The sequence below is a fragment of the Bremia lactucae genome, linkage group LG13, assembly GCF_004359215.1.
Source record: "Bremia lactucae strain SF5 linkage group LG13, whole genome shotgun sequence".
NCBI classification, from domain to species: domain Eukaryota; phylum Oomycota; class Peronosporomycetes; order Peronosporales; family Peronosporaceae; genus Bremia; species Bremia lactucae.
The window spans coordinates 942,945-958,484 of NC_090622.1; the positions used below are offsets into that span (position 1 = coordinate 942,945).

At 45.5% G+C, this 15,540-nt stretch overlaps 5 protein-coding genes across 5 annotated transcripts; 2 read left to right on the forward strand and 3 right to left on the reverse strand.

Moving 5' to 3' along the window:
- Positions 1-2,179: 2,179 nt before the first annotated feature.
- CCR75_008111 (uncharacterized protein) lies at positions 2,180-4,192 on the reverse strand (the record flags this gene model as incomplete). Its single annotated transcript, XM_067966166.1, has 1 exon — positions 2,180-4,192. One exon carries the CDS (start codon positions 4,190-4,192, stop codon positions 2,180-2,182), a length of 2,013 nt encoding a protein of 670 aa, XP_067818713.1.
- Positions 4,193-4,359: 167 nt separating this feature from the next.
- Positions 4,360-5,178, reverse strand: CCR75_008110 (uncharacterized protein; the record flags this gene model as incomplete). Its single annotated transcript, XM_067966165.1, has 1 exon — positions 4,360-5,178. One exon carries the CDS (start codon positions 5,176-5,178, stop codon positions 4,360-4,362), a length of 819 nt encoding a protein of 272 aa, XP_067818714.1.
- Positions 5,179-5,250: 72 nt separating this feature from the next.
- CCR75_008109 (uncharacterized protein) lies at positions 5,251-5,691 on the forward strand (the record flags this gene model as incomplete). Its single annotated transcript, XM_067966164.1, has 1 exon — positions 5,251-5,691. One exon carries the CDS (start codon positions 5,251-5,253, stop codon positions 5,689-5,691), a length of 441 nt encoding a protein of 146 aa, XP_067818942.1.
- Positions 5,692-6,507: 816 nt separating this feature from the next.
- On the forward strand, positions 6,508-7,203 carry CCR75_008108 (uncharacterized protein; the record flags this gene model as incomplete). Its single annotated transcript, XM_067966163.1, has 2 exons — positions 6,508-6,633; positions 6,694-7,203. The coding sequence occupies 2 exons, from the start codon at positions 6,508-6,510 to the stop codon at positions 7,201-7,203; spliced, it is 636 nt and encodes a 211-aa protein (XP_067818941.1).
- Positions 7,204-7,394: 191 nt separating this feature from the next.
- On the reverse strand, positions 7,395-7,971 carry CCR75_008107 (uncharacterized protein; the record flags this gene model as incomplete). Its single annotated transcript, XM_067966162.1, has 3 exons — positions 7,395-7,543; positions 7,601-7,735; positions 7,803-7,971. 3 exons carry the CDS (start codon positions 7,969-7,971, stop codon positions 7,395-7,397), a joined length of 453 nt encoding a protein of 150 aa, XP_067818944.1.
- Between the last annotated feature and the right edge of the window lie 7,569 nt (positions 7,972-15,540).

Genomic DNA, 15,540 nt, shown 5'->3' on the forward strand with positions numbered 1-15,540 from the left:
CTCTAGCAACCCAAAGACATATGGGTCGCGCAGCTTAAGGCATAGTGCGTAAGTTTTGGCATGACATGCCAAATTTGATTGAGTAAATGCGCCGTGCATTTGCTCGTCGACAATTTGACGAGCCCTTATGGCAACGTCCAACTCGACAAACCATCTCAAGAGGGAGTCTTTTTCGACTCCCCTATTCTTAGAGATGTCAATCTTTATGGTTTCGGGACGACATGGGTGCGTCATCTCAGGTACAGAGGTCTGTACGTGTTGTTACATCAACAGTTCTACCTGTTGAGAGCCTTGCTGATTAAGCAAGGCTACCTTCTCCTTCGCCTCGTCAAGCTCATGTTGTATGAACTTTGCGATGGCTGAATGGAGGGCATCTCTGTCCAAACCGGACAGCATGGCCAAGATGGCATCATTTCCTACGGTCGAACTCATTCGTTCGACCGCACTCCTTTCTATGTCACTTGGAAGGAGTAGCTATCACGCGAAAACTTGATGTGTATTTCATAATCATCTAATATGGACATGTTAGATGATAATGGAAACACACATCGCGTTTCATTATCATCTTACATGTCCATATTTGATGATAGACTGTGATCCTTAAACGGACTACTAAGTGCTACCAGGTGTAACGGGGCACTACCGACTTGTACTGCTTCAGTACAAGCCCACTTCGCACTGCTTCAGTGCGAGTGGTGCCACACGTCACTTCACGTACACTAGTACGTGCAGGAGAAGACTCTTTTTACAACACTTGCTTCAATGAGGGTTTATTAAAAGCTGTATTAATATAATTAAGTTCTTCTGTTTCTGTCTATGTTATACTAATTTAATTTCATACTAATACAAAACATGTAACAAAGTCTTATCTGCCTCTCTCTTTGCGCGCGTAAGTGCTGACTGGACCGCGGAGCAAGTAGATATAATGGCCTATATTTGCCAATGAATAAGTTTTCCGAACATTACTATATAATGTAGTATTCTCCAAGTATTATCTGCCTTTTGGATAATATATTAATTAACAAACTTTAAGTGTTGATTTCATGTAACGGTACACCCCGTTACCCATTCTACTTTACCTACGGCAGGAGTGATTATTGTTTCAGACGTAGCAACCAGTCATAATTTCAGGGGTTTTAACTTTAGTTCAATAGAACTGACGCCATAATTTGATTGGTCAGATTCTACCTGGCTGGGTGGAAGCAGCAACTTGGGTAGGGAGTCCCTATATTTATACGGTTTTGTTTTTTTTCTCGATTCAAAAGCATTAAAATTAAACCTTTAGTAGCTATGACTTCTTAGCTATTTCGAACCTTCCTCTGGACGTAGTGTACGTGAAGTAGTCGAGGTGCCCTACCTTCACTGTAATCAGTGTAGGTTGACTAGTACTATTATTAGTAGTAGCAAAGGGTGCCCGTTACAAATAAAGTAGGATACATAAGCCTATAAAAACTGTTGGCGGGCACGTCTTAATGCGGCCACGCTTTACTTAGGCACACACCCTAGCACAGCGAGGAAGCGGTTAGACCGTTTACTCTCGTGTGCCGTGAGGTAGTTGTGGTGGGCGCCTTAGTGACCTCACTCAACGCAATAAGTACTCTAGTAAAGTATCGTATCGGGAGCGGTGATCCGACTCCTCGTGCAAGCAAAAAGAAGTTTTCAGACTGATTCATATTAAATATAAATACCTATTTTTACCAATCATAAAATGTCATCTCTATAGATAACACTAAAATGTATTGCGAGCGTATCTTTCTAGATACCTCGCGTGACGGATGACGCTAGGCGTCATCCCTCCTAATGTGAATGCACCCATGTGCATCACGTACACAAGGGTGGGTCACAATGCGAACCACACCCAAGTGGTGGGTCTAATATTTTTATTTAAATAACTGACCATCCCTTTAAGACAAAAAGTGTACTGAACGGGGACTGTGTAACGTTATGGTAACTTTAGCCCGTTACAAAAACAATACATAAAACAGTCGGCAATTTACAATATTGTAACAAGGAACGTATTTGACCTTGTCGTTGGCATATCTCGAATTGCATATTAAATTTGACATGTAAGACTTTGCTGGTTCAAATTAGCCGTTCTATTATACTTGAAAGCGTGTGCAATGAAATGGCCGGCAGTTGATACTGGGTAGATAAAAGGCATGGTATTTTCTAGCATTGCTTACGCCTTATTCGTGGCAATGTAGGCGTCATATTGCTTCTTTTGCTTATCCTGCTCCTTTTTAAGCTTTTTGCGCTGATTTTTCGTCAAAACTTCTCCAGCGGCATCGTGCGTTGGCAGACCCTCGGCATCGAATTGAGAGTACAACTCGGGCTGCTTCTTAAACATATCGACAGGTGGCAGCTTCATCTTTTCCATTTTCAGTGCCAGCTGCTGCATCTGCGAATCCTTGCGACTGGTACTAGCGCCCACTTTTTTGGTGCTACTTGCTGCTTCACCGCCGCTCTCACGAAGCGCCACAATCTGGTTAAATACTCTCTTGTCTTCCGTCGAGTCCTTGTCCATCACAAAATAACCAATGCGCTCAAATTGCACAATTTGGTCCAAATTCTTGGCATACGACTCGGGATCGACTCGTGCGGACGTGTAGACACGCTCGGAATGTTTTGAGTCCACGAAGGCTTCCCAATCTTTTACATCGCTCGGTAGTTCTGGGACCGTGAACAGGTGCGAGTATACGCGTACTTCCACAATAGGACTGTTTGCTGGCACCCATGAAAGTACCCCTTTAGGCTTGGTTAAAGCATGCCAGTCTATCTGTCCTAGTATTGTAATCACGCGTCCACTAGCGTCTGTTTGTAGCTTTGAGCACGTGAATGGAAATGCATATTTAAGACGAACTTGCTTGTTTGGTGCTAAGCCATAAAAGTCCTTCGAGTCTTCCAAACGCACATCACTGCGATCAAGAAAAATACTTTTGGTCAACGGCACCTGGTGATACGCGTTGCCATTGTCGCGATCTACGTCTTGCGGGTAATCGGGCACCCGTAGTAAAAGAGCACTTTTATCTGGTGCGTCGTCAAAGTTCTCAATAATCAGCTCAACAGGGTCAAGCACAGCCATAACACGCTTGGAAGAATCGCCCAAGATATCGCGCGCCACTGAATACAACCGTTCAATTTGAATCGTTGACTGAACTCGAGTAACACCAATCACTTTGCAAAATTGTTTGATAATTTCAGGTGTGAAGCCACGACGACGAAGGCCATTCAGCGTGCTCATGCGTGGATCATCCCAACCCCTCACTTTCTTACTTGCTACAAGACGAAGCAATTTACGCTTACTAAGCACCGTATAGGTCATCGATAAACGGGCAAACTCGTATACGCTGGGCTTGTACAGGTCCAACTCATGCAACAGCCAGTAGTACGACTCACGACGCGTCTCAAACTCAAGCGTGCATATCGAGTAATCAATGTGTTCTAAAGAATCCACAATGCAATGAGTGTAGTCGTAAGTGGGGTAGATACACCACTTGTCGCCAATGTGTGGGTGTGGTACAAATTTAATGCGATAGGCTACATGATCCCACATGTTTGGGTTCGGACTCGTAAGATCCATTTTCATACGCAAGCAGGCTTCACCCTCGCCATATAGTCCAATGCGCATCTTCTCAAATTCGGCTAAATTATCAGCGACCGAGCGCAAGCGGAAGGGGGACATCGCGGCTTCTGGAACATTTTGTTCGTTCTTTTCACCAGTCGTAGAATGAAATTGCTGCAACGCGATGCGTGAGGCTTCAATATCGGCTTTGCTCTGGTGGCACACGTACGCTTTACCTTTTCGAATCAATTTGAGAGCTAGTTCGTACAGCTCCTGGAAGTACTGGCTGCTGTAAGTCTCCTTGGTAGGAGTGTAGCCCAACCAGAGCACATTGTTGGCAATGGCATCAATGTATTCGGTACTCTCGGCATCTGGATTCGTGTCATCGTAGCGAAAGTACGTCTCGCGTTTGTCCAAAGGCACGCCTAATTTTTCGAATGCCTCAAAGAAATTCATATTCATCGACTTGGCGTGGCCCACGTGCAGGTATCCGTTTGGTTCGGGTGGAAAACGAGTGCGCACCTTCCCTTGCATAATGCGATGATGTTCGGCGAGCTGCTCTGGCGTATTTCTAGCCATTTCAATTCTGCGCGCCTCGAGGGCGGTCGCGGTCACACTGTAGCTCGCCATTAAAGGGAAAGAATGAAGGGTGGCGATAGAAATGATTTTAGTAACTCGACCAAGAGATTAAACACGTGTCCTTTAATTTGTATGGTTTGTAGAGACATAGGTATTCGACTCGAACAAAACGACAATATTTACGTCCATTCGATGTGAGGAGATCCAATTCTTATTCTTTACTTTTTCGCGAAAGAAACCTTAAGAGCGTCTGCGGGTGTAAGCTTAAATCCAGAGAGTCCTTGCAACGCAATGGCTGCCTGAGCCTCGTCGCCAAACTCAACGAATGCCAAGCCTTTCTTGCCTGGAACCATGCGCACTTCCTGCACCGTTACACGAGCAATTAGCATGCGCGTCATTAAAAAAATATAATAATTAATATGAGACCGTACTTTGAAACCCTGGTACTGTTTAAACAGTACACCCAGCATGTCTTGATTGCAGGACTCGGGTAAATCCTCCAGGAACAGGATCTTGTTCGGCAAATTATGCGCCGGTGCACGCATCTGCGCCATTCCAACGGCAGATGCGCTTTCATTCGCATTTGTTTTCTTCTTCGTTGATTGCTGCTGCGGAGCCACGGGCTTTGGCTCGCGCTTTCGCTTCTCTCGCGGGACAAATGTGCCTTCGCGGCGCGTGATAATATCGGCCTTCTCCTTTGCGAATTGAATGGCAACAGGCTTCTCGAACAGAGTGGAACCATTTATTGCACGAAGCGCATTGGAAGCGCAAGGAACGTCGTCAAACGTAACCCATGCTTGACCACGCAGTCGCCGCGAATGGCCCATGACGATCTCCAGAATCTTACCGTGCTGCGAAAGCATCGCGTATATTGTGGCCTTCATGCGATCCGACTTAATCTTGTCATTTAGATTGTTTAAATAAAGTGTGTGGTTAGGCGGCACATCCACTGTCTCCATGGGCGGCGAGGTGACGAGGTCGGTCATGGCTTTGCTGGTGTTGACACCGGGCTCTATGTTAAAAACTTCAAATGTCATAGATAAAAAAATGTATAAATCGATTTTTGATAACAAACTGATTGTAAATTTTGGTAGTAGGAATTGACAATCATGGTAGCCTCCGACGTGCTTTTTTGCGGGCGGGTCATGAAAGCAAGCAGCTCTTACATCGAGACAAAGCAAAATGAGCGCTCGTCACTATTCTCAAGACCAGAGGAAGAAGTGTACCCCTTGCCGTGGTTCCGCAGTCCTGAGTGGACTAGGCATCCATCGCCGATCGCGCAAAACGTTCGCCGCCAACGCGAGGCTGGCAAAGCTTGTAATATGTGCTCTATAGCGCAAATATGCTGCTGCACTGTGTCGTCTTCCGATGTCGGCTCCGAGTCGGAGATGGAGCTAGGCTATCTCGTTCGAAGACCAGAGAATGCAAGCGAGGCCAACAATGAGGCAAACAGCTTAAAGCGCTGCATCCAATTTCTTGTGGGACTTTTCTTAATTATGGCCATGGCGCTTGTATTGCTCATCATTTTTAGTCCCAGCGCAACCCGCTGAGGATCGCATTTGAAACTTTGAGCATTTAATGTAGAGGGTGACGTGCGAGAGTCGGATACAGGGCGCCGCCTCAAAGCGATCAATGATTAGTACAAATTGTTCCACAAAGAACATTACGCCAAAGTTCGTAGTTCGAGAAGGTTTGATGCCTGCTGAGCGACATCAATCAGCAGTAACGACGCTACTGCTGCGTAGGGTGTGAAGGAAGTCCCCTCCTTACCTGCGAATACCGGATGAGGCAAGACTGCAATTGCTTGCCAAAAAGAACATAAATTAAAGCAGCTTCACCTCATACCGACACGATTGACTGCCCACTCCTGTCAAAGATGGTCTCGCTGGAAACGTTGGAGGAGTTGAAGGAAGTAATAAGGTTTGAAAGATTACGTAGATCATTTTGCGATCAGCTTTTTGATCATTTTACGATCAACTTTTTGATCATTATACGATCAACTTTTTGATCATTTTACGATCAACTTCTGCACGATTTTCTCTTGCAAAAGACAAGTTTAAAATTGTAACTACGTTCTATTATGTCAAGGAAATTATCCATTTATTAAAAACTGCCAGTTTAAGGCCAAAAAATTAGCTTAACTCGGGACAAAAGTTCCATGATCAATTTATATGTTCTGCAATCGTGTCAAATTTCATGTGAGCTGATATTGTCAGGGAAATATTACATATTAATTAATTTGGGCTTATGGGCATTAATTGATAAATATCGAATTTGCAATTTCATTGCGATCTTATCGAAAAGATTTCGCGTTACATGCTCGATCGATGACCTCTCATTCCTCTTTGAGTAAATAAACTCGCCAAATGGATGCTGGGGACACACACGGTACTTCCAGTTCCTCGACTGCAGAATCTAGCACGGTCAAAAATGAAGGTCGGAATTGGAATAAGCTACGTGTGGTGCTCGAAGCTTCACCAACTACAATGCTGGTAAGACGGTGTAATACGCAATGCTCACGTTCTACGTTCTATTAAACTTTAAATGATCAGCTTGGTAATCCAGACATGAATGCGGCTTGGAGGCTGTTTCTGTATGGAAATGGCTCACCCACTCATCATTTAGGACTACTTACAGGCTCCCCGACCGAGGTCGATGTGCTTAGTATGCTGAAGGTGGGAGATAGTGGGGACAATGCACCGTCAGAAGTCGAGGCCATAATGCCACCACGCTGCAGGCGTCAAGTATTTCTGCGCAACGCTCGTGGGGAACGTCTGGGGTATGCAGTATCGTGGATCAACGAAGACGCCGTGGGCGATGTATTTAGGGACACTAAGATTCCCATTGGTGAAAATATTCTACAGCACAAGACAGAGCTCTACCGTGACATGAAGAACGTCTTTTGCGGCCACTCCCTCGAGCTTGAAAAGGCTTTTAAAGCACAAGGGCCTTTCTGGGGTCGATCTTACGTCTTCTGGAACGGAGGCCGACCTATGACCTATATCTATGAGGTCTTTTCACCGGCGCTGGAGAAGTACATGGGCAAGGTGATGCTGAAATAGCACAATTGCAGACGTGAACCACCTTTCATTTTATTTAAGCAACTTAGATGCTCGCATGGTGGACAGTCGAGCGTAACACAAATAGTCTCCACCAGATTTTAAACAAATGAAACAATCGTGCAAATTTAGTATAATCCTTCGCTGCTACGTACTCGAAGCACGATTGCAAACATTGATCATCGCTTGCGAGGCTATAGCGACATCCGCCACCGACCCTTGGTAAAGCGGCGTTTCAGTACTTTGCGTCCAGAAATGGACACACGTCGCGTACGAAAGCCATGCTTGCGCTTTCGGCGCAAGACACTGGGCTGGTACGTTCGTTTAATGGCCTGCAAAGGCTCTTCAATATTTTTAAATAATTTAACAACAATATATGAGCATTATTACGTCAAAGCACGGGAGCCAACAGCGGGGATTTTACCATTAAGACTCTCTGTGGGATACTCAGGTAATTCGATCTGCTGAGGAAATTCGCCGAGCTCAAAGCGACTACCACTCGCCTTAAAGACAAGTGGATGCCGTACGAAGGCGTCTACTGAAGCGAAACAGAAAATAGCCGCGTCAGCAAATAGTCAATCACGAAGACTTCGCAAACTGACGACTCATGTGGTTTGTGGGCATGGACAGCACGGGCGAGGAGGGCAATTCGCCATTGAATGCGATCGAGAAGCTGGTGTTGGGAAATTTATACAACCCGTGCATACTCGAATTGCCTTTTCGCGCGCGCAGACCCACCTTAAGCGCGTTCTTGATAAGCATGGATGCCATGTCGGACGTGAGTTTATATATGAATATTAATTTTGAACAATTAATGGCGGACAACTGATACGTACATTTTATAACCAAATTATCATCTTTGCGACAACTTTCGCTTTCGGAATGCAGCGCGTTCCTACTTAGCCGATAATATTTATGGACACTTTTGTAGGCAGGAGCAATATTTAAAAGCATTGAGTGCACTTGATCCAGCCTCGTTGCATACGCTGCCTATCGAGAATGGGAAGGCTTTCATTTATCGCTTAAGATGCAGCCTACAGATAAAAAGTAAAATTGCTTATTCAAGCACGAGAACATTATATGCAGCGCCACTACTAAGAGCTATATAAGTAACAGGTTCTGCCGTTACATGAATATTATTTCTATACAAGAAATAATTAACATTATTTTCTATGAGAGGAAATAAGTAAAGAAAAACCAAACTATTTTCGTTATTAATCTTGACTTAACACTTCCAATATTCCCAAATATTGTAATATTGAAGCAATAAGACATCAGTACTATTGATTGGTTGGTTTAAGTTTGACGCGGTGCAAGTAGGCGCCATACATAGTTAGCTATAATTCTAATAAAGTCAGTAGTGGATAGAAAATCGTTACGCAGGAACTTTATATATAAATACGATCTTACTTCTTCTCTATTCAAAAACCTTCTATTTTACCTCTAGTAGCCAATACTTCTTAGCTACTTAGAACCTTCCTCTGCACGTTGTTGGTCAGTTATATCGTGAGTCATCCAATTTATGATGGTATTTGTGTTTATCAAATTTTTGGATAAGAACTCAGGAAATTACTATTTAAATTAATTTCCTCCAAATATTATCTACCTTTTGGATAATGTTAATTAATAATCTTTTATTGTTAATTTCATGTAACGATAAACCCCGTTACATTATCGGCCTCAGAGACGACAAGAAAATGGAGGTCTAGAACCTATGGACCTCTCGTATATGGATAGCGACAAACCTCTCTCTTGAAGTCACAAACGATTGCAAAAAATGCAATCGTTGTCAAAAGACGGGCCATTACGCCTATGTGTGTAGTGCCTTACGCCCAGTGCCTAGATACACTGAGCAAAACGATCGACCTCTCGCTAGGAACAGCGAAGGTAGCGGATTCGACGCTGTCCCGATCCCGTCGTGTTAGCCACCGATAGTTGACCTTCATCGTGCTCATTCAGTGTGGCAAGTTATTCTTAATTGTTGCAGATGTGGTGCGTAGCTCCACTTTCATCCGCTCACAAATCTGCCATATTCTTGTTCGTTGAAAGTTCATGTTTCACCGAAACAGCAAACGTTATACGATCATAGTCGTCTTCGTAGTCGCTGATCCACCATTGCACATTTTTTTCCTCCGCGTCAACGAGCACTTCTACCGCCTCGAGCACCTTTATTTTTTCTTTCTGTTTGGTCGTGCACCTTTCTGCAGCAGTTTTCAACAGTAAGAGCACTGGCGAAGTTTACGCTTAGCGCTGAAAGCCTTGGCCGGTTCTTCAGATTTCGCCGTTGCCATTTTTTCGCCTTGTATCCTAATATGCCCATTCGTTAGCACTCTCACGACATCTCGCGACACCAGCTCCGCGCTGCTCATCTCCAAATTCAGTACGACTTTTACGCAGTTTTTGGGGAGACTGCGCAACAAGCATATCGCCACATCCTCGTCCTCTATATGCTACTAAGCTTAGCGCTGATGTAGATATTCTTATTGCAATGATGCATCACATTGCCGCCTTCCACCATCTCCATACTGAAGAGCTGTCTACTCAGGGGGATGCGACCAGCCTTCTGCGACCCGCTATAGAGCGTCTTTAAGCGCCCTCGTGCAACTCAGGCTTCCTTGCAGTCCTCGATTACGTGAACATAGTCCGCATCCATATATGGCAGGATCAGTCCGAAGGCGACATTGCTCGTCTTTACGTAGTACTCCATCGCTCGGAGTTCCGTAAGCGTCGGTGATACTTCACGGTATACGACATGCCACGTCGACTTGGTCAGGAATACGCCACGCATGTAATGGCTTCATGACTAGTAGTTCTGTCCGTAGAATTTGTCGACGGAGATCTTGTTCAAGGCATCATAACCTGTTAAGTTATAAAGCGGAACGAAGGAAAGCGAAGCAGTCGAAGCGAAGGGTTTTGGCAAAGGACAAGCTGGAGCGTAGACATCTGTGGGGAAGGTGATAGATTGAAAAGTGAAGAATTTAACGTCCTTAATTCACAACTTCTACTTCTAAGCCTTTAGCTAGAACCCTCTAGAATGTCCGCCGCCGGATACGCGCCACCGGGAAACCGTCGTCGGAAGAATCAACCGGCGGTTCGGATTGAACCGATAAGGGTAGTGTACGTTACCTGAAACTCATAATTCTCAATAGTCTTTCTAGAACGCATCACATATTGCGCACTGCGTTCGGCGTTAGATTAGCGTTTCTATAGCTTTTCATAATGTCTGGCTTTTTCATTCAAACACAAGAAAAAAATTGTCGCCATCGGGACCAATCGGTAAATTGACTCTCTTAGTCTTGGCAATCACCTGCCGAACGATTTCTTGCACGGTAGCATCGGGTAGATCACCAATGAGTCAATTCTTGAAAGAACTCGTCCAATCCTCTCCACCGCGTTCATCAAGACTTCGAGGCGTTTCGACTTCTCAATTCTCGCCAGCGCCGCGTCTTAGCGCTGCAACGCGTGTACAATCAGTTCAAAACTGTAGCACTTGATACGAATCACAGCTTCCTCAAATCTAATACATGACACAGATCAGCGCCACCCTTAAAGGCTCGAGATGCCGGGGTAAAATAAAGCGCCAGTCACTCGTGCTGATGAAACTGATTGTCGAGAAAAATGATATAAATGACCGGATACAAAGGAGTCTTTTTGAAAGTAATTCATAAGCTTGGAAATTAGTGTTGGCGAGGAAGCGGCTCGACCTGACCAACAGACTACCAGTATGTACCAGTATATACCGGTAATGACGTCATAGTGTGACGTCATAGGAATGATGTCAGAAGATGACGTCATCATCTTCTTGAAGCTTACATTAATTATAATTGGCTAGAAGTAATGATTGGCTTAGAGGTAGCAATAGTTTTGCGAACTAAGGACCTTAAAATTATTCACTTTGCATTTTGCTAAACCTCGCTCGCCTAACCGTTTCATTAGGTTATGAGCCCAAGACTCGCCCTTTTTGCCCCCGATGCTGACTTCGCCTTCGCCATGGATTTTGCTTCCGCCACCTCTTCTCGCATCAACAAGTTTGATGGCATGAATTCCATACGTGGAAGTTCAAGATGCAAATGATGCTGGAGGAGAGGGACCTGTGGGAAGTGACAAGCGGGGAGGTGAAGCTCGAGCACCTGACCAGTACGCTGGATGAGACAACTTACAAGCCTAAGTCTCGAAAGGCGCTGGCGACCATCTGTCTCGCGATGGAGGATTTGCAGCTGCCTCTGGTTCGCTCGGCAAGTGAGCGCACGATGCATGGTCACGGCTAGAGGGGCACTTCAAGAAGAAGAGCTTGGCGAATAAGCTCTTTCTTCGTCGACGATTCTTTACGGCCAAAACGGATGGGGGGGAATGATGTGCTACAGCACATTAACAACTCAAAGACCATGGTGGAGCAGCTGGATGCAGTGGGAGCTCCGGTTAGTGAAGACGACTTGGTCACCACGCTCTTGGAAAGCCCTAGTGATTCGTTTGCGCTCCTGATCACGGCACTGGAGTCAAGAGCAGACTCGCTGTCATGGGAGCTGGTGGCGTCTCGACTGTTGCACGAGGACATGAAAAATATCGCAGGGATCAAGGTGGCGGTATCGAGGGGGCCGCGCACGGTCAAGGTCAAGCGTTTATGTCGAGCGATCAAAGAAAGCGCAAGGGAGTACGATAAGAGACTGTCAAGACGAGCAGCGCAAACCATTATTGTGGTGAGCATGGACCTTGGATTGCGAAGTGTCCATTGGGACTCCGCAAGAATGCGCAGCGACAGAGGTCGCAAACAGCAAATATCGCGCAAGTAGAAGACGACTCGGGCGATTTTCTGTTTTCAGTTGGTGGTGATGCAAGTGCTACCAAGTCGGAATGTGTGTAATTGGTTGCCTCAGGAGCAACGCAACACATGACGTGCTCGAAAGAGTACATGAAGAATTACAAGACTATATCTCCAATAGATGTGGATCTCGCTGACGACGGTGTGGTCCAAGCGGTGGGAATGGGCGACATAGTGATGTCGATGAAAGCTCCACGTGGGAATAGGAAAGGTATGCTTACTGGTGCATGGCATATTCCCAAGCTTTCGCGAAATTTGTTTTCGGTTGGCCGCTTCACAAAGGGTGTTGGGCCAGTTACGTTTGAGCGCGATGGTTGTTTTGCGTGAACAAAAGACCTTCGCTGAAATATTGGCGCGCGTGAAGGTAAAGGATTGTTCAAGCTTTGCATGACACCTATTTTGATGGATGAGGCCAATATAACAAGATCGATAGGATACCATGGGGTCACCACGTCGTACTTCTGGCACCTTCGACTTGGTCACATTGGGCATGGCGGTCTTGATGCTATTGTGAAGAAAAAATATGGTGTTGGCATTAACATTACATCAGTGAAGCAGTGGGACGTGTGTGATGGATGCTCCCTCGGTAAGCAAACGCGAGTAAGCTATGCCAAGTCATCACCCAATCGTGCCAAGCAAGTTCTGGAAGTCATTCAGTGATGTATGTTGTCCCATGCAGACGCCGACGTTCAGCGGGAAGCGCTATTTTGTCACTTCGATCGACGACAAATCACATTTTTGCAAGGTGTACTTGTTGAGTATCAAGTCGGAAGTACGTACCAAATTTGCTGACTTTGTAGCGTTTGCTGAAACGCAACCGGGCAAGCGAGCAAAGACGATTCGCACTGACAATGGCGGCGAGTATATTTCGCGTGATATGACCAAGTTTTGCAGTGATCGAGGATTCGTGCAAATATTCACGCCGCCTTATACTCCTTAATTGAACGGGATCGCCGAGCGGATGAATCGAACGTCAGTAAAGTGTGCGCGCTGCATGATAAAACATGCTGGACTGTCTAACGAGTACTGAAGTGAAGCTGTCATGACAGCTACGTTTCTCCGCAATAGATGTCCAACACGTGCTGTCAGCCATGACAAATCGCCACACCAAGTTTGGACAGGCAAGAAACCGTTGCTGTCTAACCTGAAGGTGTTTGGTTGTCACGCATATGTGATGATGCCAAAGGAAGAGCGTGCCAAATTTGATTCTCGGTCAGTACGCTGCCGGTTTCTTGGATATTCGGATCATGACAAAGTGTATCAATTCGAGGAGCTGGACAGTTGCCGCATACTGGTAAGTCGCGACGCTCAGTTCATGGAAGACGTTTTCGACACTGGAAGATGCAACTACTTTCAGTAGGACGTAGTCATTGAAGATGAAGAGGCGACGGATGATTAATCGTTGCAGGAACAAGAAGAAGACACCACGCAAGATGCGGACATGGAGTCCAGCAGAAAGAGACACCAACGGACGCAGTCGTTGGAGAAAGCAAAGCCACCGACACTCCAAGCGCCAAGCGGTCTGCGTATTACAAGAGACGTCAAGCTCTTGATGAGATGTCAGCAGCAGCTCAAGATGCAACACATTATGAAGCTGCATACGTCATGGATTCAGTGGGAGATATGCCGACTACGTTAAGTCGGCTATGGAATCCAGTGACGCAGTGAAATGGAAGGAAGCGTGCGATTTGGTGTATGACTCGCTCCAGAAAAATGATACATGGATCATTGTACCGCTACCAAAGGACGCAAGGCTATCGGCTGCATATAAGTCTTCCGTGTCAAGGAGAATCAAGATGGTGAAATTGAGCGGTATAAGGCACGTCTAGTGGCTAAGGGATTCTCACAGAAGTATGGAGTCGATTAAGAAGAAACCTATGCGCTGGCGGCCAAGCTTACGTCGATTCAAATTGTTTTGAGCTTGGCTGCCAAGTATACGCTGAAGTTGCATCAGATGGATGTCAAGACAGCGTTCCTAAATGGTGGATTAGATGAAGATATTTGCATGTCGCAGCCAGATGGATATGTCGATGCTGGTCGTCCTGATTACGTGTGCAAGCTAAAGAAGTCACTATACGGGTTGAAGCAATCATTCCGTATTTAGAATTAGACCATCGATGACTTCATGATTAAAATGGGTTTCGTCAAGTGTGAATCAGATCTCTGCGTGTACGTTAAGCGAGATGACAGCGACATGGTCTTGGTTGTTTTGTATGTTTACGATCTGATCATCGCAAGTAGCAACGACGGGTTTCTCACGTGAACAAAGCGTGCGTTAAGTGACCGATTCGAGATGATGGATCTCGGAGCTTAAGTATTTTCTTGGTGTGGAAATAAGAGCGATTATGCGGCTGGCCATGTGACGATGCGACAAACCAAGTTTCTCAAGTCTGTTTTAACCAAGTTTGGTATGCATGACAGCAATCCCGTGAAGACGCCTCAAAACTCTGGACTTAGACTGATCAAGAGCATGTGTGAAGGTGGCTGCAATCATGAGAAAACAATGAAGAACGTGCCCTTCCGGAGTGCCATTGGAGGTATCATGTACTTGATTGTTGCGACTCGTCCGGACCTTGCTGTGGCATTGGGTGCATTGAGTCAATTTGCGGCTGTCACAGCCGATCCATTCGTTAAAGCTTTGTAAGTAAATTTAAGCCTATATAAATAATGCTTCCTAACCTCAGACGCTGTTTGCAACTCAAAATACGCTATTAATTATACAACTAAAAGTCGTGAAGTGGAATTTTATAGATTCCTATTTGCCAAAAACGGCGTTAGTACTCAGGAGCTAAATGACTTAATGAACCTCAGTTACTAGGAATGTTTCTATTTTCCTATTGAGAAATTCCGTCTCAATTTTTAAAGGAAGGTCTGAGAAAAGGACTTCATTTCTCACGTGATGGTATCGCTTCACTGCAAGGATACTCAGATATAGATTGGGCTGGTGATGTGGAGACGCGACGAAGTACAAGCGGATACGCTTTCATGATGAATTACGGGTGTATTAGCTGGAGGAGCAAGAAGCAGCGCATGGTGGCGTTGTCATCGACGGAGGTAGAGTACATGGCGCTGACGGAAGCAGTAAAAGAAGCAATTTGGCTCAAGACAGTTCTATGCGAGCTTGGTGAGATGGAGAGCAACGAAGCTGTCAAGGTGTATGAAGACAATCAAGGTGCGATTGCGTTGGACAAGAATCCGGAATTTCACACGAGAACCAAGCACATCGGCATACGCTATCTCTTTGTGCTGGAAAGAGTTGAAGACGGCCAAGTTGTGCTGCAATAATACTGCTCGACAAAGGAGATGAAAGCAGACATGATAACCAAACCGATTCCTGCCGTACAGTTTGAACACCTTCGACGCATGCTGGGAGTGTTAGCACCAAGTGTCGAGTCGAGAGGGAGTGTTGGCGAGGAAGCGGCTCGACCTGACAAACAGACTACCAGTATGTACCAGTATATACCGATAATCACGTCATAGTGTGACGTCATGGGGATGACGTCAGTAGATGACGTCATCAG